Source organism: Sylvia atricapilla, chromosome Z, assembly GCF_009819655.1.
Source record: "Sylvia atricapilla isolate bSylAtr1 chromosome Z, bSylAtr1.pri, whole genome shotgun sequence".
NCBI classification, from domain to species: domain Eukaryota; kingdom Metazoa; phylum Chordata; class Aves; order Passeriformes; family Sylviidae; genus Sylvia; species Sylvia atricapilla.
Window position 1 is genome coordinate 83962602 of NC_089174.1, and position 21682 is coordinate 83984283.

General features: G+C 42.5%; 2 protein-coding genes across 2 annotated transcripts; both read right to left on the bottom strand.

The window, feature by feature from the left end:
* Positions 1-1154: 1154 nt before the first annotated feature.
* TMEM174 (transmembrane protein 174) lies at positions 1155-4904 on the bottom strand. Its single transcript, XM_066339880.1, has 2 exons — positions 3570-4904; positions 1155-2144 (listed from the first exon to the last, which is right to left on the bottom strand). The coding sequence occupies exons 1-2, from the start codon at positions 4199-4201 to the stop codon at positions 2042-2044; spliced, it is 735 nt and encodes a 244-aa protein (XP_066195977.1). The 5' UTR covers positions 4202-4904; the 3' UTR covers positions 1155-2041.
* A 5775-nt stretch (positions 4905-10679) lies between these two features.
* TMEM171 (transmembrane protein 171) lies at positions 10680-19494 on the bottom strand. The gene is made up of 4 exons (XM_066338715.1): positions 19369-19494; positions 18204-18896; positions 17064-17205; positions 10680-11005 (listed from the first exon to the last, which is right to left on the bottom strand). Exons 2-4 carry the CDS (start codon positions 18832-18834, stop codon positions 10777-10779), a joined length of 1002 nt encoding a protein of 333 aa, XP_066194812.1. The 5' UTR covers positions 18835-18896; positions 19369-19494; the 3' UTR covers positions 10680-10776.
* Positions 19495-21682: the final 2188 nt, after the last annotated feature.

The following is a 21682-nucleotide window of genomic DNA, read 5'->3' on the forward strand; positions in this document are numbered from 1 at the left end:
GTCACAAATATGACTTCTGTCAGTGTATTGTCCATCACTGCAGAGCACAGTGGTTGTTTTGTGCCCCCTCCCCCCCCCCCCCCCCCCCCCCAATTCTTTATTTCTTGGCAACCTTTAAACATACAGGACAGGGAGTTGTGAAGAGAAGGAAGAGAAGGAAGAAAGCTGCATTGTCCATGCAGCTGGACAGTGTTCTGAATGCACATCTCCACCCAGAGCCATGTCTCCTGATTCCTAGAGGAGCTGCATGGAAACTCCAAGACTTCCACCTGTCAGGGACATCAAGTGCAACTGCCTGTGCTCAAATGCCAACCTTCTCCAGCCCCCAGGAATGAGACCAGTCACAGGTGGATGAAATCTGGCAAGAGCCCAGACAGTGGCACTAAGTCAGAGAAAGCTGATGCATCCCATAATGGACACCTGCTTTTAGCTGTGCTGTGCCAGGCTGACCCCAGGCACACCAGTCAGTGTCTGAAGTAACCAGCACCTGCTTGGTGACTGCAGGTGCTGACTATTGCCCCCTTAGGGCATTTTGTGTGGTGCCCACTCCAGCAGGGAGACCTGAGATCAGATTTTGGTTTGAGCCCTCTCAGGCAGATAAGCAAACCTAATGGGACCATCATAGGGAAATACTGGCTTGTCCAGCTCTGTCACACTTCCAGGCACATTGAAAAGCAGAACCTGAAACAGATGTGGGAAAACAAAACAAAAATGAAGGGGCACATGGCATTGTCACTGCTCTGGGGTTTAAAAAGCTCCTGAGCAAAGTTTTTTGGATCTTCATTCTGGATTGCAAAATTTCGGAGCTAATACACTTTACCTTTTGTTAAATATAGCTGTAAATACATATCACAGAATCACAGAATATTGTTAATTGGAAGGGACTCACAAGGGTCATCAAGTCCAAATCTTAAGTGAATGGCCCATACAGGGGTCAAACCCACAGTCTTGGTGCTCAGCAACACCATTCTCTAATCAAACGAACTAATCTCAAATTGTTGTGAATTCAAAGCATGGAACTAAGCTGAACTTGAGCAAGAAAGTTTACCACAGCCCACAGTTGTTTAGATACTCTGGGGGCAATCTGCAGCCTGGGTTGTGTGCCTAAGACCCACACTCAAATAAGAAGGGACCCCAGAGGTGTTTCACCACACAGTGGGGTTGCAGCAGCTGTGATTGTTGAAGTCCTTAACAGTGGTAGGGTCACACATCTCTGCTGAGGCTTCACAAAGATGCCATTTTCTTTAGGGACATTAACCTCATAGTTATTAGGACTTCTGGTGGGAGACTGTGCTTTGCCTCCCATCAGGCAAGGCAAGAAGTTAAATTTGATACATGAAGGATGCCTTAGAGATCTGTGTAAAAGTGGGCAGAAGCCACTATTTGTTTTCTCTATTCTGAGATGTTGTGGTTCAAGCAGGATGCTCCAAAAAAAATGCCTGCAGGACTGGATTATGCAACAGGACTGGGTTGTCCAGGTAAAGCAAGCTAAGGAGGATCTAATCTGTAGAATAGACTTATTAATGAGTAAGCTCTTCTAAAGAATCAGACAAAATTAAGTCATAAAATGCACTTTCATGGATCAGACACTTAAGCACTTTTGAAGTTTCCCAAGCAATCAAGAATGAAAACCACATCAAGAAAAAAATCAAGTATTTTCTAAAGATACTGAAAGTCCAGGAGCAATCATGACCTTCCACAAACATCTTGTGCATTCTCAGTTCACACTGGTTTCAGCCAGTCTGAAAATCAAACTTCTTGTTGGAGAACCCTAATATGGATTTAGATCTTTGAGTTTAATAGCTTTGCTATTAATAGTTTTACTATTAAATAATTAATAGCTTTGCTATTAAGCTGCACTGCAAAGGGCTAACAAATTTTGACAGAGAAAAAGAAAAGTTCAATATCTTCAGAGATACTGAACTGTGTATAAATACCAAGATCTTGCTCACACTGTCTTATTACACAAGTGCTTAAAGAAAAGATTTTTTGGGATTCTTGCTGGCATCTCTAGCATTGTTGTCTCTTGTCCATGATGATTTTATGAAGACAAAGGGTATATTTCCTCATAAGGAGGAGGTGACAAGTTATTACAGGCATAGTCTTCCAGTAGTCCTTCTGGTTCATCAGAACTGTCTTCTGACCTGAAAAGAGGAAGGGGAGCAGATGCAAAAAGAATTTGCCAAACACAGAGCATGCAAGTAATTTCAGTGTTTCATCCTCCCAGCCTTATCTGGAAAAAGTACTCCCTGGCTTCTTGAGAAAATGCAATGAGGTGAAGTTTTACTGAGATTCAGCTGCTTGCTGTGTTTTTTCATGAAGTTTAGAAGTGCCAGGAAGTGACCTTTTTCTTCACCCTGCTTATGTGTGTCACTCATATTGCTGAGGACGATGGGTCAGTCAGCAGCTTCTCAAAAAGACCTTGATAAATGAACTAACAGTGACTTGTGTCATAGAATGGATATAATTATGAGTAATTACTATAATTAGAATATTTTTCCTTAGAGGAAAGAACTATATAAAATTATTTCGTGTGCAATTCAAGCAGCTCCATACTGCTGTGCAACACGAGCAATATTCTTTATGCCTCAGAACCAGGAAAAGAGGAAGAGCTGGAAGGTTGTTACAGTGGGAGAGCAGCATGTTGTGACCAGGCATATTCAGGAGGGAGAGCATCTGGTACCAGACTGATTCCTGCATTGTTGCAGAAATGCTGTTTGTGTGCTGACTCTTGTGTTGTGATCATGTTTGAGTGGAAGCCTCTGGCTCTACATGATGCCTTTTCCTGGTCTTAAAAAGATGAGAGCCAGACAGGGTTAAGGGGTCAGGGGTTTTATCTCAGTATTTAATAAGGATCTATACAGTGCACTGTTTGGCCAAGGTGGGATGAGCCACAATGCACACACACTGTGGGTCACATATACAATTTACAGACCTTACAAATCAGCATATCTCATAAGGATGCCCCAGTGGGAGGCCTGGAGGAATGGTGTGATATTCCCCCCTCTGAGGAATTTGCCCTTGGATGGGCCAAATCTCCAGTTTACAGGACATGTTCTAGAGAGGACCTTGGTTTCCCGAGATTGTGTAGGGTTTTCCAGCCTCCTTACTACAAAGCCTTTAGGATGCTGGATCTCCTGGTCTAACAGAATACCAGGGCTGTGCTAAGTTATCAGACCTAAGGAATCACAAGTATGCACGCTAGGAGTACCGAAGATACATAAAAGTTATATAAAAGGTATATAGAACAAAAGGCAAAATCTCATCTTGGAGTCATACACATAATAATCTAAAGGTGGTAAGATAAACATAACAAAACGTCCCCAAACAGGAGCACATATATGTTAAAAAGCAACAAGAGATTTGGCTGACTGAAAATTGAAGGGCATTTATAAGAGAATTTAAATTGTATAGACTCCCCAGGAAAACCATGTTTCCTCGCTAAAGAAGAATTCCTAACAAAGACAAAAAAGTAGTCTGAGAAGGATAACACCCTGGCCTAGCTGTAGCTTCTTACAAAACCACACACAGCACTTAAAACATCCAGAACACACTTTCAGGAGGCGTACCTCTGACTCCTGGAACTCTCCGCAGGATAAGGAGCGTAGCTGTCGTCTCCAGTGAAAGCCAGGTTATCCAGGGCGTAGGCAGGGCAGCAGTGATGGGAAGCCGCGGCGAGGACGGGCGGGGTGCCGGGGGCAGCAGCGCTGCAGAAGCCGAGCACCGGGTGAAGGCAGCCGGCGCCCACCGCAGCGCTGTCCTGGGATGGGTACGGAGGAGGGATGTACTGCACCACCGTGGCACCGTGGAAGGTTATGGGCTGGTTAATGCCCGTGAAGACAAAGGACTGTCCGCTCGCAGTCTGGTCAGGTTCTGACACGTTTTCCTCTCTCTCTTTACAGGGCTTGCAGGTGAGCATGTTGAACTTACAAACGGCGATCAGGATGAAAGTGACCCCGACAGACAGCAGGATAGGCCCCAGCAACTGAGTCCACTCCAGGTGAGTAATGCCATCGTATTTTATCCATCCCATCACGGTGAAAGTGATCCCCACCAGTCCCAAAAACACACCTGAAAAGAGCAGAGTGGTGCCAGCCTTATCCCCATCTGACACCACGGCATCAGATCTGTTTGGCTGACACGGAGTGACAGAAAAGACATTTAAGGAGAAATCTTCTACATTGTTGTTGTTTTGCTCCATTACTGAGTGTAATGTATCTTCTCCTTCAAGACAAAGGGGGCTTGTAAAGGACTTGGCAGAGCATTTAAAGTCGAAGGTTCAGGTTAGTTACTCAAGAACTTTGTGTGTGTATGGTTAACAGAGTCCATGATTTGAAAGAATAAACTTTGCTTGGACGAACAAAGGTCTGGGAAGTGAAGCCTGAATCCACCACTGAAGACTTCTGGTATTACCACCATCACTTCTGAAATGGATTCACCCCCACATGACTGCCTTTCTCTTTGTGTTTCTGCTTCTTTAATTTGGCACCCATGATACTGTGCATATTCTGGATAGCAGAAAAAGCAAGCTGGAGCTATTGCAGCTTTTCCTTGGCCCCAGCTAGCTGATGCATCCAACATATGGACAGCATATGTTTAGACAACAGCAGTGGGGAGATCCTTGCTCTCCACTTCCTGCTCCATTTTCCGCAGGAAAATTCCACATGGCCATTGCTAGGAATGCTTTTCCATGCTCTGAAGTGTGGCATTTACTGTCATGCCTGGACCTCTGCTGCAGCTCATTTTGCAGTTCATGGTTTAAAAAAAAAAATCAAAATAGGCTGATATTTTTCCCGGGCAACGACTAGCTGAGCAGGATGGTAAGTGGCAACAGGATGGAAAGTGCTGAAAAGCCTGGGAGAGCTGATGGCTGTGGGAGAAATGCTATTTCCAGACAGCCAAAGCTCTCCTAGTTGAAGGCAGCATGATTACTTTATATTTCCCCCTTAATTCTGTACATTTTTTATTCTGGGTTTTAAGGTTTACAGAGAATAATGCCCAAATTTCCTGAATAGCACTGCAGGAATGAGAAAGCATCTCCTGTAATGCTGAACTTGACAAAATGAGGAAACTTATCCTGTACTCACAGGTATCTAGGATACTTCTTCATATCACAATGAATTATTCTGCTGAACTCACGTCTCATATATTAACGACAGATCACTGACTTCTGAAATTTCCTGTTTCCTAACAGTTTCAGACTAAAATAATTGCTGTTGGAGGGTTCTGGCAAAATGTTTTTGCATAATTCCTTAAGGAGGAAAAATCTCCAGCCACTCTGTCTTGACTAGCATGGCAGGGTGCTATACACAGGACATTGATTACTGCTCAGGCTGTGGAAAACATAATGCTATATCCTGCTACCAGCAGCTCTGGGGAAGCAAGCTTATCCTGAGATTGTTAAGATTTAAAATAGCTATAGAACTAGAAAATTTACCTTTCAGACTGCTTCTTCAAAGTCAGTAAAAGTGCCTTTAGTCTACTGTGCATTCACATCACACTGTGTGACAACAGCTCTCTCCTGGAAAGGGCTATTCACCAAATTTGGCACCTTCAGAACTGGTGCTGAATGCAATTGCAGATGTCTTTCTCATTTTTTAGCACATAGACCTTGAGGAATACTAGTGCTGGAATCCTTAAAAAAACAGCTGTGAAGCTTCCAAACTCAACACTATTAAGTCATCCCTGTTACCCAGGGTGGCAACAAATTTTCTGACAAATACACTCAAGCCTATCCCACAACACTAAGTCTGGTCAGAATTCTCTGAACCTCTTGAGCAAAGAGATCAGTCTTGCAGTGCAGTGGTTTTGTATGATGACAGCTAAACTAGAAAGTGCTGAAATACTAGATAAACTGTCTTTGCATTGGTAATTATAGTCAAAGTCTAAGTCACCTTTAACCTTACATTCGTTAAACTTAGTGGAATGAACTGTTATTGCTCTTTGCAAGTCAGGTTTTTCTATACCATGAATCATCCTTGCCACTGCTGAATTTTTCAGGCTTTCCAACATCCTTTTAAAAGCAGCACTATATTATAACAGCTATCTAGCTAATAGTTTATACAGATGCAGTGTCACCTTGCTCCTTTCATTCATTCAAGAACTCTGCAACTGCTATTTGCAATGGGATCATGCTGGAGTACTTCCTCAGATCCCGTCTGAAATCAGAATTTTCCAAGTTGGGTGTTATGTCGTCCCACAGCTGTCTCTTTGGTCTAGGACATGACTTCATGATTGCTGAGCAAGTGCACAGTAGGGCTGGAGACCACAGGCTTTTTTTTTTTCTTTCCAAAGTACATGCCACTTGAACTTTTAAAACAGGATGGAAGACACTCTCCATTTGCTGCACTAAGATCTACATTGAAATCAGTCCTTTTCCTGTAAACTGTCCTCTCTCTGTAAGACAGTTTCCTCTATGCCTCGTCATATATCTCCAATTATTGGCCCAGAGAGTGGTAATGCTGCAGTCAGGCAGCTGTCAAGGTCTTAAGAGATTACTGGATCTCACTGATTTTTTTAAGACCACTGCTTTTCTTTGCCAGTATGTGTGTGTTCTGAGGACTGACTTGAAAATGTTGATTTACTAAATACATCCCTTTTACCTGGCATGACTCCTAAGCAAAAGTTTTGTGAAATCAAGGAAAATTGGTTAGAGTGAGGTTTTTCAGAATGAGTTCTTTTCATATCTCAACACAGTTTTGTCCTCATCTGCTTCAGACCTTGCCCTTGAACACAAGCACTGCTTTGCTTTCTGTTCCTCCACCTAATTTTCTATTACCAGTGCAGACTTCCCCTGCAGTGCTTGCTGCTGGAAGCAGGTGCTCTGTACCCTCTCTAACCTGTTTGAAGAGTCATCCTAGTGAACACTGGCAGGCCATCACTTAACCCTTTTTTCTTCTCCTTATGTTACCTATTTTTCCACAGTTGTTCATCACATTACAAGCCTGACGTAGGAAGGTTTTGTTTTCTCACCTGCCAGGTTATACAGCAGGGACTTAGTTAAAGTCACCCAAAAGAAGCAGCAAAACACATGGTATTGCACACTGATCAGCTTTAAAATGAGTAAGTACAAATTATCACTCCATAATGTATGGAGACTAAGGAGCCAGTGATTTGAGCTAGTGGGACCTTTCCCTAGAGAAAGGTAACTGCACATGGCATCTTTAGTGGAGAACATGAATTGCACGTATAAGAGCAGTACACGAAGAACTGTTGTGAGCGGGCCTTTCACCCTTAAACTACCACACTGCCAGCCTCAAAGCATAAATAAATTGTGAGGAGCATGTTCAGCCAGCTGCCCACAACTGCATTTTCCAGCAAGATGGCTTTATATGCTCTGGAGAATGTTTTTTTGTGGGAAAGCACACCAAAATGATGATTTTTCCATGGATAATTGTTGAGATGCATGCATTTATGATAGAAGGAGGACTAATCCTCCAGATGACGTTTGGCATGTTCACTGCAGAAATGTGGAGGTATTGGCACTACAAGTCATGACCATGAAGAGATAAGATGGAAAAGGGATAAATGGACACAGCAACACAAACCACAAAGGACAAAGATGACGTGGGTGCAATCCAGCAAGCACAGCCACCACAAAAACATCTCAACATTGCAAAGACCTGTGCAATCTCGGTTTTTCAGATAAGTTAACTGTTCATTTTTCTAGCTGTTGTTGATGGAGGAAGAAAGACTTTTCCTAGAGAAAAGGCATGAATTTATATTTTTGTGAATTCCTCTCATATGCAAAGGATTGCAGTGTTGGAGTTAGAAGCAGAGCAATGTCAGCACAGGCAGCAAAGCAGACCTTCACTTAGAGAGGGCAAGCTGCCCTTACCTCCCACTTCGCCTGTTTAAGTAAGTGTGAATCAGTAACCAACGTGATTTGCTCCCTAGCATTTGTATGTCAAACACTTAAGCTAACCTTAGGGCAGAAAGTGGGTTATAGCACCATTAGTGGGACAGTAAAGTATCTCACTTCCTCAATAAAAATGCTATTCCGTATTATTTTAAGTTACTTTTATAGCTTTACAAGGTGTTGCTTCCTTTCTAATACAGACATTTCACTCCTACTCCCCACATCAAAAATTCCTCTCTCTAATGCTATTCACTCAGTGGTAGCTTTCAGTGGTGAGGGCAGACCTGCTAGCCCCTTACTCACATTTTCTGACCTTGCTGCAACTGGTTTCAACAACACAGTAAGCAAATACTGCTGCACTGTCTATGTTAACTACTTCAGTGCTGAGCAGTTTATGGAGGTGCACCCAGCACATCCACTGAGTTTTCAAGTAATGGTTTTCTAAGTAAAAAAATAGAAGATGCTAATAGAGCTGTAAACCGTTCTATTTCCTAAGCATCTTCTCAAAATTACACAGAGACAAATTCCATGTTCAATCCTTGTTTTCAGTGGTAATTCCTATCCTTCCCAGGAAACTCAGATGCTGAGTTTGAAGTCAGGTCAGCAGGTTTCTGAACCATGGTTTCTGCAAAGACTGATTTTTTTAGAAATAAAGTGATCCACACTGAAGTGGATCACACACTGAAGAGTCTGCAGTAGATGGTCAAAATACAATAACCTTGAAGGAAAACAAGATTATAACTCTGTTACAGAGAATTCACATGAGTCAACATATTCTGCTTGATTCGTCTTGGGTACATCTTGGGAACAACTTACACAGAAAACTGAAGGCAGCAGAAAAGGTTGATACTTTTTCAGTTCACCACCAAATGCAATTGCTTTTTTTTTTTTTTTTTTTAAGAGGATGAAATATTTCCAGAGTTGTTTAAATGTGTTCTGATATTTAGCCTTTTCAGAAAATGAGTGTTCAGAATGACAGCATAAAGCTAACAGGGGATCTTTCCAGTAAAATACCCTTCAGTTTTTGCTATATAATGAATAAATTGAGAGAAAAACGGCTCCTTAGACATGTGCAAAGCTTTGTATGCACGAATCATGCACAGCAGTGGGCTCCACTGTTTAAACAGTAGAAGGAAAGGCTTAAAAATAATCACAAGATGGCAAACTACAGCTTGTATTGCAGATTGCATATAAGGAGAAACATCCTTGAAAAACTCCCTAGGTAAAAAACATTTGAGAGAAAAGAAGACAAAATGCCTACTGGTTTTTGTGGATTCCCTTTCTTCATACAGACATTTCTCATGGCTGAGTCATGCCAGTTTAATCAGCTCCTACCTACTAAATCCCCCTCTGTGCTGTATTTGCTCATTACTCTGCGTGCATAAGCCCCTCAGCTCCATGGCTGGCTAAATATATCTCCCTCACTGGTTTGTTTTTGTGTGGCTGCACAAAGAGCTGTCCTAGCATCACTGAGGGAACAACACAGCATTGGAAACAAATGGCAAATGCAGGAGCTCCTGAACATCTCTTCAAAGCAGTCAGCAGGTGAGAGGCAGGTCAATAGAAAGATGAAGGCAAGGCAATCACCTTTCCCTAGGCACAGGAGGGAATTAAGGTTCTTAATTTATAGTTTGGCACTCTGTTACAGCCAAGTTCTCTCAAATTCAGCACAGTAGATGAGAAGCGGAGGTGTAACTGAGGTCCCAAAGCACACAGGTATTCAGAGACAGAGCTGAACAATTCAGAGATCACTCTTGCAAAAAGTCTTAATGCTGGCAAACTCATCAGGCTGAACCTAGTCCAAAGTGTATCCCTGCCACTTTTCTGGACACAGAATTCAGTCTGTTTTTCTCAAACAGCATCCAGAGCAAGTTGTAAAATGTCAAAGATCAGCAGCAACCCAGTTCCTCCTAATTATCTTTACCTATTGCAAGCTAATGCTTCAGTTTGGGAACAGGTGCAAACAAACACAAAATAGAATTAGAATCTCCATCTTGAAGGCAGGCCACTCCCACTGCCCTAGGGTTGCAGCAGGATGGAAGAGCTGAGAGGGCTGTACTTCTGAAGGGTCTGTCAAGTGCTGTGTCATTTAAAAACTTGTGTTGCATGGGTTTCCACAAAACTGCCTCTCCTGCATCTGGTGCTAAGCAATGTCTGCACCTCGAAGGTACCACTGCTTTGTGGTGCCCACCCTCCCACAATCAGCACTCCATGTATAATCCATGAATGATGATATAAAACAGCAGAATAATCCCCCTGAAACCAGTCATTACCACAGTTAAACTGTTAGCCTATTAACTGTCCTCAGGGCTGCCTTGGGGCTCTTAACTGCAGCTAAAACTGATTTTCATAGGGATTATACTTACATAAGGACCAGAGATAGTCTAAATATGGAGTATTTGTTACCGGGCAGAAAAAAGGTAACCATTGAAGCTCCTCATAGCATCTTTGGTACCAACCTTAACATCCCTACATGTGAACGCTCCCCGAGTAATTGTAAAGGCCATAACTTTGCAAACAGGCATTTTCCACAAAAGCAATGCAAAAATAGAAATAAAAACACATCCTAATTGTTTCTTTCTCTGAAACTCCAAACAGATTTAATTAAAATAATCAAAAAAGTTGGTTTCTACTTAGTGGCTTCATTATAAAAAGAACAGCTATAAATAGAAACTGAAGCTGTAACAGAACAAGATGGGTGTTTAATGTTCTTGCACTGAACTCCCTTCAGCCTACTTTACTTTAGAGGCCCAGCCTTCTTTAATATTTCTTGAAATCCAAGTTCATTGTTTATTCTTCCTGATGAAAAATTAGACACAGCCAACATTATTGCTTTTATTATAAAATGTAAATAAATTCAAAAATTGTAAAACTCTATGTGTACATTTCAATTAAAAATTAAGTGAACTGTCAGTCCTTTACGAGCTGGTGTCAGATGTAGCTAAGGAAATAGATGAAAAAGAGGAGGAAGAAGATGGTGAATATTCATTACTTGTTATTGATGGTTTTTCTTCATATTTTGGTGGTGATTCAGAAGAAAGGCATAGCATTGGTAAAATATCTGAAGGTGAGCTGCTTCCAGAAATTGTATATATGGATTCATAGTCTCTAACAGCAACTGTTCTTTCATCATCAGCAAGCTGTGCTCTATAAAACACAAAACTCTGTATTAGCATAATTCATTTATCTACAGTGAGTGAAATTTGACTTGATTTACATAAACATACATGTATGCACACACTTCCTAAAAATCCCTGAAGCAAAGAACTTGCATAAGCATTAGGATTTCATTCTATGGGCTACATTATGACTCACATGAAAATTCTGTAATTTCAGAGGGAAAGAGCAAAACAATCTCCTTTCTAACCTTTCAGATCACCAGTCACAGCCTGGCTTATGGGTATTAGCTGCTTCTGGCTGTGCTGTTTCACAATCTTACTAAATCTTCTTCTGATCCTTAGCTCCTAATGTAACTTCCTTTTGTAGTGTATCACATACACAGTCCCCTTCCTTTATGAAAGACAGTTACTAGACTGGATGTAGAACTGCACCAAAAAAAAAAATCACAATCTCTAACCTTTTGAGATCTTACATGAAAGGAAACCAAACTTTTATTAGGCATTCCAGCAATCCATGACAGACATAAGGAGTCATATTCCCACTCAGAGCTGGAGAAACAGAAGCAACTGGACATTTCCAGTGACATTTCTAGACTGCAAATTTCCTAGTGACATTCAGGCTGAGTAGCCAAGGATGCCCTGCCCTCCTCTAACCATCATAGCTGGATCAAAATTTACTGAAGCCAGTAAATTCTTCTGGTACTTTGCTCTTCTCACCCTGGAGCTGGCTCTCAGCATATTGTTCAGCTGCTTCCCAAGGAAAGGGAAGAACTCCTTGCTCCTCAGGATTCACTCCCAGAGATGACTCCTGCTTTTGTACATACATGTGTATCCATATCAATACTGAGTGAGGAGCACAAATACAAAGCACAGTCATCTCATCTTCAACGCTGTTACTGGTCTGTGAGGCTTCTCAAAGGAGAGAGAAATACTACAAGACAAATGCTGAGGTGCTACATAACAAATTGCAGGAAAAATGCAAGAAATTCTGGGATGAGACCATGACTCAGCTTATTAATACCTCTCTTATCCAGCACAGGCTGCAGCACAGTGCTTGCTGACAGAACACTAAGCAGTGGATCAAAGAGGCAAATCACCTTTGTCCAGTAGCCACCAACTTAAGGAAATGTGTGTCTCCTGGCATATTTGGGATCTTCAACCATGACACCATGGAACAAAGAACCCATTGCTTCTCCTCCATGGAAGTGCTTAGGAAGCAATTTGCACCAGTCAAGATGCCCTGACTGCCAGCAAGTGCTGAGCCATGGGAAAGCAGGATTGAGTGAAACACCCAGAGGCCGTGTCAGCTCAGTGGGTCCCTGTGAGGACACTGGGAAACATGGAAGGGCAACAGCTAGAGCATCCCCCTCAGAAAACACCACAGGCTGAGGTCAGGCATTCTAGGTTGTGTCCAAGCCTGAGGTGTTTTTTCCACTCCACTAGATACTATTCCAACCAACTGCCTCTTTGTGTACATATGTTCACAAGACAGAAAAATCCACAGGTATTAAAATCATACCCACATGATTTTCAGACACTTCCAGGGATGGCAACTCCACCACTTTCCTGAGCAGCCTGTTCCAGTGCTTTACAAACCTTCTCATAAAAAAATCCTTCCTAAAAACTAAGATAAACTTTTCCTGGCACTGCTGATGGCCATTTCCTCTTGTCCAGTCATTTGTTATCTAGCAAAAGAGGCCAATCCTCATCTCGCCATGATCTCCTTTCCAGCAACTGAAGAGAGCAATAAGGTCAAGTCTCCTATTCTCCAGACTGGAAGACTCCAGCTCTCCCAGCAACTCCTGATATGACTTGTGCTTCACCAGCTGTGCAGATCTTCTTTTGCCACACTCCAGAACCACAGTGTCTTTCTCACAAAGAAGGGCCCAAAACTGAACCACAGAATCACAGAATAGCATCCATCCCTTCCTGGGTTGGAAGAGATGTTGAAGTTCATCTATTTCTAACCTCCTATGCCTGGGACAGGGACATCTTTCACTAGATCAGGTTGCTCAGAGCCCCATCCAATCTGGCATTAAACACTTCTACAGATGGGGCATCCACAACTTCTCTGGGCAGCCTGCTCCAGTGCCTCACTACTCTTACAGTAACAAAATTCTTCCTAGTATCTACTCTAAAATTTCTTTCAGTTTGAAACCAATCCCCCTTGTCCTGTCACTACATGCTCTTGTAAGAAGTCCCTTTCCATCTTTCTCCCTCCAGGTATTGGAAGGCTGCAATTAGTTCACCCTGAAAGCCTTTTTTTACAGGCTGAACAAGCCCAATTCTCCCAGTCTTTTCTTACAGGAGAGGTATTCCAGACCTCTGTCATCTTGGTGGCCTCTTCTGGACTCCCAACATCTCCATGTCCTTCCTGTGCTGGGCCCCAGAGCTGCTGCAGCCCTGCAGGTGGGCTCTCAGCAGAGCAGAGCAGAGGGGCACAATCCCCTCCCTGGCCCTGCTGCCCACACTGCTCTGGATGCAGCCCAGGACACATTTGGCTCTCTGGGCTGTCAGTGCCCCAGGTCCTTCTGGGCAGGGCTGCTCTGATCTGTTCATCCCCAGCCTGTGCTGGTACCAGGGGCTGCCCTTATCCAGCTGCAGCACCTAGGCACCTGGCCCTGTTAAATCACATAAGATTATCACAGACCCACTTCTCTGTATGTCCAGATCCCTCTAGATAGCATCCCATACTTCAAGTCTGACAACTACACCACTCAGCTTGGTGTCATCTGCAAATACAATTGTATATGTCATTAAAGAAGATCTTAAATAACACTGGTCCCATTATGGACCCCTGAGGGACATCACTCATCAATAAGGGCCATTAGGATTCTGGGCCATTGACCACTACCTTCTGGATGTGACTGTCAGGGCATCTTGACTAGTGCAAATTGCTTCCTGAGCACTTCCATGGAAGAGAAGCAATGGCTTCATCCCTTGTTAGAGTGCAAGGTTGAAGATCCCAAATATGGCAGGGGATACACATTTACTATGTTGGTAGCTACTGTTACCACTTTTCCAGCATTGTTTATCATGGGGTATCCTTTCTTTGACCTTCCATTTCTGGTTAATGTACTATATCTGTAGAAGCCCTTCCTGTTATTCTTTGTGTCCCTTGCCAGGTTCAGTTCCAGTTTTGCCTTGGCCTTCCTCACCACTTCCCTACACAACTGTGCTTCATCTCTAAACTCTTCCTAGGTTACCTGTCCTGGCTTCCACTGCATGTGCATTTACTTCTTTCCCTTCATTTTGACCAGCAAGTTTCTGCTCAGCTTTGCTGGTCTCTTGCCCTCCTTGTCTGATTTCTTGCTCCTGGGGATTGCCAGCTCTTGCACTCTATGGAAGAGCTCCTTAAAGATCTGCCAGCCCTCTTCTACTCACTTGTCCCAGGGCAGTCTGTCAGGAGATACCACTGACTGGGTTGCCAAAGGACTGTAAGTCTGCTTTCCTAAAGGTCAAGAGCCAGACTTTTACTCCTTCCCTACCACCATCCCTTAGGACTGCACGATCCCTGCAGCCCAGGCTGCCTCCAGTCTTGGAGTCCCTGTTAGCTCACTTGCCCTGTGACCAGCAGATCCTGTAAGACCTTCCCTCTGGCAGGGCTGTCTTTCACCTGGGTCAGGAAGTTTTCTTCCACACATTCCAGGAGTCTGCTGGATGCTTACAGCCCTCCAAGCCACTTTCCCAAAGCTGCTGGGGTGGTTAAGTTCTCCCTGCAAGCACAGATCCTCCTGTGGCTGGAGCAGGAAGGTTTGTCCATGGGCTCCCCTTGGGCAGGCAGCTGTAGCAGACACAGGGTTTGCTGGCCCAGTCTCTGACTCCTACCCACAGGCTTCCCACCTGCTCACAGGTATTCCTCAGGGACAGCTTCACATTCAATCCACCTCTTGCTGTAAAGAGCAATCCTTCTGTCTCTACTTCTTTCCCTGTCTCTTCTGAACAGCCTGTAGCTATTAAAAGCCACACTCCAGAAACAGGATTCATCCCACAGTTTCAGGAATGGCAACAAGGTCATAGCTTTCCAGCAACACAGTGGCTTCCAATTGCTCCAGTTTGTTACCTATGCTGTGTGCATTGATGCACAGGTGCCTCAGCTGAGATGGTGGCCATGCTGCTTTGCTAAAGGAACAGCCCTTAGTGCCTTTGAGATAGCTCTCCAGTGTTTCCTCCTGGCTTCTGTTACCTTAGAAGCCCTTGGCTCAACAATGTAAGACTGCAAGGGTGTTACAGTGTGGCCAGCACACTCTGGATTCAGAAGCAGAGGACCCCTGCAAGCACCTTCTGATCTTCAGTGGTCCCACTGGCCACACTATTGTTGATATAAGCCTGAATGCAACTGGCTACTTTGGCCACCTGGGCACACTGCAAATTGTTCAGGTGTTGCTGACCACCATTCCCAGATCCTTTCCTGCCAGACAACTTTGCAGACACCCATCACCAACAGCAGTGGTGCTGCTTCCAGCTGTCACCAAAGAGGTTGTATTTCCGTAAGAGGTCTACACAGCAGTAAGGGAAGAGGTTGGAAAATTCTTTTAACTTTAGTGCAGTAAGTGTATTATCCCTATAGCCACGGTAAATGCTTAGTTTTGTCCCATATAGGCCTTAGTACAAATACCAGAGACTATTGTGGTCTTGTGTTAATTCCTCTACATCTGTGACTAATAAATCTTGTTCCAGTTAATGCTTCCTTATATCAGAGATTAATACATAGTAGCTGATATCTTAGTTTTGAGAACAAGGGTTGTGTGTCAGAGCAAAGAATAGTAAGAGTAGTACATTATGACCTGATGACTGATTTGAGATACTCTCAAAGAGAAAAGACTCATCAGAAGATCTGGAACCATATCCAAACAAGTCCATGGAAATAATTAGCAAATATACATGTATTCAGGAAATGTGACAAATATGTATTAGTTTCAGGAATATAAACAGGTTAGATAACAGACAGAGCATACATGCTTTGTGGAGAACTCCTCGTGCCTCCACCGCTGCTAATGAACTAATGTTGGCTTTGTAACCTAACAAATTGGTTGGAGAGTTTATCTCCAACTTTCAGTGACACAATGTTGCATGCACAGTCTTGCAAATTACAGGATAGCCCCACCTAACTTACTGACTCATAGCTCAAACGAAGGCTGAGGTAGGATCATTCTAAAGATAATAAATCAAGACATTTCTGACTCATTAAAGGCCTGAAAGTAAGTTAGGAACTCCAGACATGTGACACCTAGCTCTTCTGGCCAGATCTAGCTCTGAGTTCTAGTATGTGGCCCTTGCAATGACCTCTTTTTGTCTCAAGTTAGCAGTCTACAGGGGCAACCCACAGGGGATAAATAAGTGCCTGCAAGCTCTTGTGGCACAAGTCTTTCGTAAGCTGCCAGCTGCTCCTCTCTGAGCTTGGTGGTGTAAATATCAGGCAGTTCTGTTATAATCCATTTATGTAAGGAATGGCTGCAATGGAAAGGTACATCTTGAAATGGAATTGGCTTTGCAGCCTCCCTTATCAGCATGCTGGAGCCTTCTGTGATATCAAGGAATCCTTTAATGTTGACACATCCCCACAGCAGGAACAAGGCAAATGAGCTCAGCAGGCGTCACTTTCTCAAGGCAGAGATAAGGGAGAACTGACCACACTGGCAGATAAAGTAACATTCCCAGGGTCTTTGGGCAGGCGTCATAAAATACGTCTGCTCTGTTTCTACAGAGGCTCCAAAAATCTGGCAATATGAATATTGTCACTACTGCACTGCTGTCAGTGGCACCTTCTCTTGGACAACCTATGGAAGAAATCTACTAAGGGCCAGTGATTTAAAAACTTCAGAAGTTCTTCCCAGTCACAATAATAATTTAATCCTTGTAAAGGACAGGACACTCTGAAGTTTGTAGCTTCCCTAGTATACTACAATGCCAATTTTATTTTATTTTAATGCCAATTCAAGTAAAGTATCTGAGTAAGTTGAGTTATGCACTAGAAAACTTTGTCATGCCCAGTAGTTAATTCACTGTGATTATATAAGAACAAAGTCTTGGACACCTAAATAAACAGTTCAGATTTCTAAAGTCAAAGATGAACACAGTCTTACCCATCACTGAAGATAGAGTGGTATGGTGGAGGATTTTCATTTGTAGGCAAAACACCTGACATAAGACAATGTGTCACAGTTGGTGACATAGGGTCAGCAAAATAAGGAGGTGGTGGGGGTGGGAATAACATCACAGCATCACCTAGGGGAAAGAACATCAATTAATACATCTGAAGAACTGAGCACCTCTGGTTATACTATTAGCATCCCATAATTTTTACTTGCCTAGCTTTTAAGATATATGATCCTACACAGAGAATTGATACATTCGGGGCTATTGGACTAGATTGGAGGTACACCCCAAACCTAAATCATCTCAAAATAAAGATGCAGCATATTTATAAATGTAGGATTTAATTTAGACAACATGGCTGACAAGCATTTATCTAGCAAAGAGACAAATATGGTTGGCCATCTAGAAGAAGTGGAAGCGCAAGGCACACAGTTTTAAGGATAGGAAAGTATTTAGTTTCTCTCCCAAATATAAAATAGGTCATTCTAAGTTTCTCCATAAGTACTGCAGTGCTATAATAGAAGTCATTAAGGGCTCTGAGGACTGATTTTGTGTGCCATGACAGTTTTCCCACTAAGTTACTTTCAGTGTAAGGCACACTAACCATGACTATTGATACATCGGTCACTATTTCAATATATTGTGCAGCAAAAGAAATCTACCAATTTCCACCCTGTAATTGAAGAGTTTAACATTTGGAATTATATTTCTGACTGATTGAAGGATGTCACAATTTAAAAAATACAGTACATTGGGTATGAATCAGAACCTTTAATGGGTCAGAGCTCAAGGCTAAATAAGTCTTAAATATAGTCATAGGAATCTGTGATCTGCAGTGTCTATTACACCATTTGAGAACAGAATTTGGGTTAGACTCATTTCTGTGAGGTTATGTTGCTTTACACAGTCAGACTTTTCTTTTTATGGTGAAGAGAGTCTGCCTTTTTGAGAAAGTTAACTGAACATACAGAAAGCATACAAGACAAAGTAATATTATTCTATTTTGGCTGTCTTGACATGGCAGAACTGACATGCTTAGAGCGCAAATAAGTAATATCCAGGCATAAATTATTAGTGGAAAAAACCCCACTAATTCCCAGTGTTAAGTTCCAACTTTTTTTACTCACCTACTGTAACCTGAAAAGATTCAGGGCTCTGAGGATGTTCTTCACTTTCACAGGATTCTTGGTTGAGATTTAAGTTTTGCTTCTTCTTAACATGAGCTATCACGAAGAAACACAACCCAGTGAGCACAATCAAAGGTCCCATGATCTGGAGTGACAGGAATCCACAGCCCTGGAGGTCCACGTCAGAAGTGCCAGTGTGGTTGAGCTGCACTGTCTGCCAGCCAGGGCTGCAACCAGGAACCCAAATGCCCAGGATGCTAATTAACATCCCACTGGTTAAAAACAGGAATCCAAATATGAGAAACTGGGCAAACTGACAGTTACCACGACAGAAAACAAGGCTGTACACCTGCTCATTCTGCAGCTGTCTTTGTCTTATGTACATCCTGGCCCTCGACCGTGCCAGTAAAACACAAACCAGCCCAGTCGCAGCCAGCACTGGCCCTGCAGCCTTAAGGACCTCGTTACAGTCACTGAAGCTTCCAGATGGACACGACTGCAGAATAAACACTGAAAGAAGGAATCCAGCACAGAGCAACACAGCTCCAAAAACAAAAAGTAAAAAAATAAGTTTCCCATGTTGTCCATTACTTCCTTCACCTCCCGGAGCAGGAACAGCCACTGGATACATCACAACAATCTCCACGCAGCAGATGAGCTGTTAGGATTGAATGGCAGCAAACCACAGCAGATCTGTGAACATGAAAATACACAGACTAAAAGGAGAAATAAGTCCCAGCAAGAATAGCTACATTTTATTCCTTACTTTCAAATTTGTTGCTCGGCCTTTATTTTATATGCTCCTGTATTGTCTGTTTTGCAGTACCTCCACTATGAATTACAGGGCCTACCCAAATTTGCTGATGTTAAATGCTTATGAAAAGATAGAACTTGCTTTACAGTTTAACTTAAGCCAACTGTAATTGCTGTTGCACAGCTAAATTAGTTGTTTCTTTAGAGAAATAATCTTATGATTACAGGGACATTATTTTGAAACGTTTAATATTTGGAACGAGGACAGCTTAGCTTTCCCCTTGAAAAGAGAAAGCTACAGGAAATTTCTGTGCTGAACAGCCGGAAGTGACAGCTTGTGAGAGATAGTACCTTCATGTAAATGAGCAATGACTATTGGACTTTTGAACCAAGTAAATCTTCTATTACATACCTTCTCAAAGCATATATATGTTGCTTCTCTTTCCACGGGCAGTAAAGAACTTTCTGTTTCTCTCTTTAAATGAGCTTCCTGTCCTATGCTGCTGCAAAACCAAGCACTGAGATGATTTTTGGTTCTGTTCTGAAATGACAAAACAAAAAAATAAAATTAAAAACAACATTCTAAAGACCAGTTCAAGTCTCACCAATTTCACAGTTAGAGTTGGTAAGCATAATGTTCCTACACTTTCCTTCAACTCCCCCTACTAGTGAATACTTCGTCTTTGCTCAAAAGATCTTTAAAAAGAAATCAATGAAAGTAGCTCCCAGAAGGATTCTGAGTCCACAAAAATCTAGATTCAGAATAGAAAATAGTAAAATAGTTTTGAGGCCAATAACAGCCCACATGGTAGTATGGATAACAAATCAACTGGATGTGGATTTACTGGGGCAAGGGAAGCCTGACTGAAAGTTAGGACAGAATTCCAGTCAGCGAGCTCTAACACAAAAGGAAAAATAAACTCTGTTGTTACCTACAAGGAAGTTTCTCCTATTCTGATATTCTGGCCTACAGGGCCAGATGGACACCAGCCACCAGATGGTGATTAGCAACCACAGAGATCTTGGCTAACATCCATCAAAAGCCAACTGGAAATGCAGAGGAAGTCCAGACTATGGAAAATAACAAGTCTCATGGACAGACCACATCAAAGCTGCTCCCTACCAAGTGTAGGAAGTACTTCAGCATGCTTGTGCTGCAGTGTTTTGACACTGCTCTCTTCCCCTCCTCAGCAGTCTCCCATGACAGACAATTTCACCTATGTTTTGGGTATATAAGGACTGATATATAGGGACTGGTGGAGATGGTTATGGATAGCAGGGAATCAGCTCAGTTACTGCCATTTGTTAGTTAACCTTCAGTCTTTTCTCTACCAGCTTCTACTGTCCTGCTACTAATTCAGATGACTGGAAGATAAAACATCAAGTTAGATTGGATCCTCTTTACATATGCCTCTGGTACACTTATTCTACAAGAAAAACAAGGTATTATGTGATTTCTGGAAGCAAACTGTTGAACTTGTGTCAGCCACAAGAAGACTTGTGTCACTCCCCAGTAACTGCAGTGCCCCACTGGGATGAAAACAAAACACAACCACAGAACCCACTAGTGACTCAAACACAATTATTTATCTGCAGTGCCAGGCAATCTATTGAGTCACTACTCAGCCACTTTTAAGAGTAGAACCCAGTAAAGAACAGGCTAAGCAGAGACATGAATGGTGAAGTTATTACATGTTTTACTGCTGAACATCAAGCCAGGCCCCTCAAAAGCACAGGAGAAAGAGCACATTAGGCAAGTAAAAGGCACAATAAGCACAAGATCTGGGAGGCAAGGAAGGCCACTGCAGGAAGCAACCAAGTCTCCTCACAGCAAAACTGAGGGACTGCCCCTTAATGCATTCCATCACTGCGAGCAGTTAACTTGTAAGCTATGACTGCTAAGTGTTTCTTCAGTGTTTTGAATTCAGCCTGGTGAGAGCCCTGTACTAAGATTGGTTTGAAAAACTGCTAACTGAGGGTCCCTTGGCAGAAGAGTCAGATTCACTCTGGGGAAAAAAAAGTTATAAAGAGCACTAAAAATAGGACAGCATGTCAAGGAAAAAAAATTTAAAAAGTCTCTTGATGGATTTCAAACTGAAGACCTTAAGCTCAGCACACTTCCAATATGTGCATGAGCTGAAGTCAGTCTGAAGGCTCTACTTCTGGGCAGAAAAAGACAGACTGGGATGGTCACTTCTTTGATTTCAGTCATCTTTGTTAAGTTAATAAAATTCTTTCTGATAACTGCATATGCCCCATTCTCATAAATTATCTGAGCTGGCTCATGTTTCCTGACTCACCAAATACACAAAGCTGAGTAAAAGGCCTCTGAAACACACACATAAATAAATAAATCCCAGCAAAGCCCAGTTTCAGACACAACTGTTTTGAGATTCTTTTCTGCTGAGCCGCATTAACCATTATAACACCAACACTCTAGAGAGAACTCTGAATCCTTTCTTTGCAGTTCCCTCTAGCAAAGAAAACATGGACTTATATACAAGCAAAAAAAAGAACAAAATGAAATAATGTAAAGGCAAAAGCACCATAAATTCAAATATAAATCCATTACAAATAAAGTCTAGAGATCTGTCCTCCTTTCTCCAACAGAGTGCCTGCTTCTCTTCCACCAATCTTGTTCTTACAAGATTAAGCTAAAACACACATTGGAAATTAGGCATGTACATATTTTCTTCATTCTTTCAGGTCACAAAAGAAGGAACATT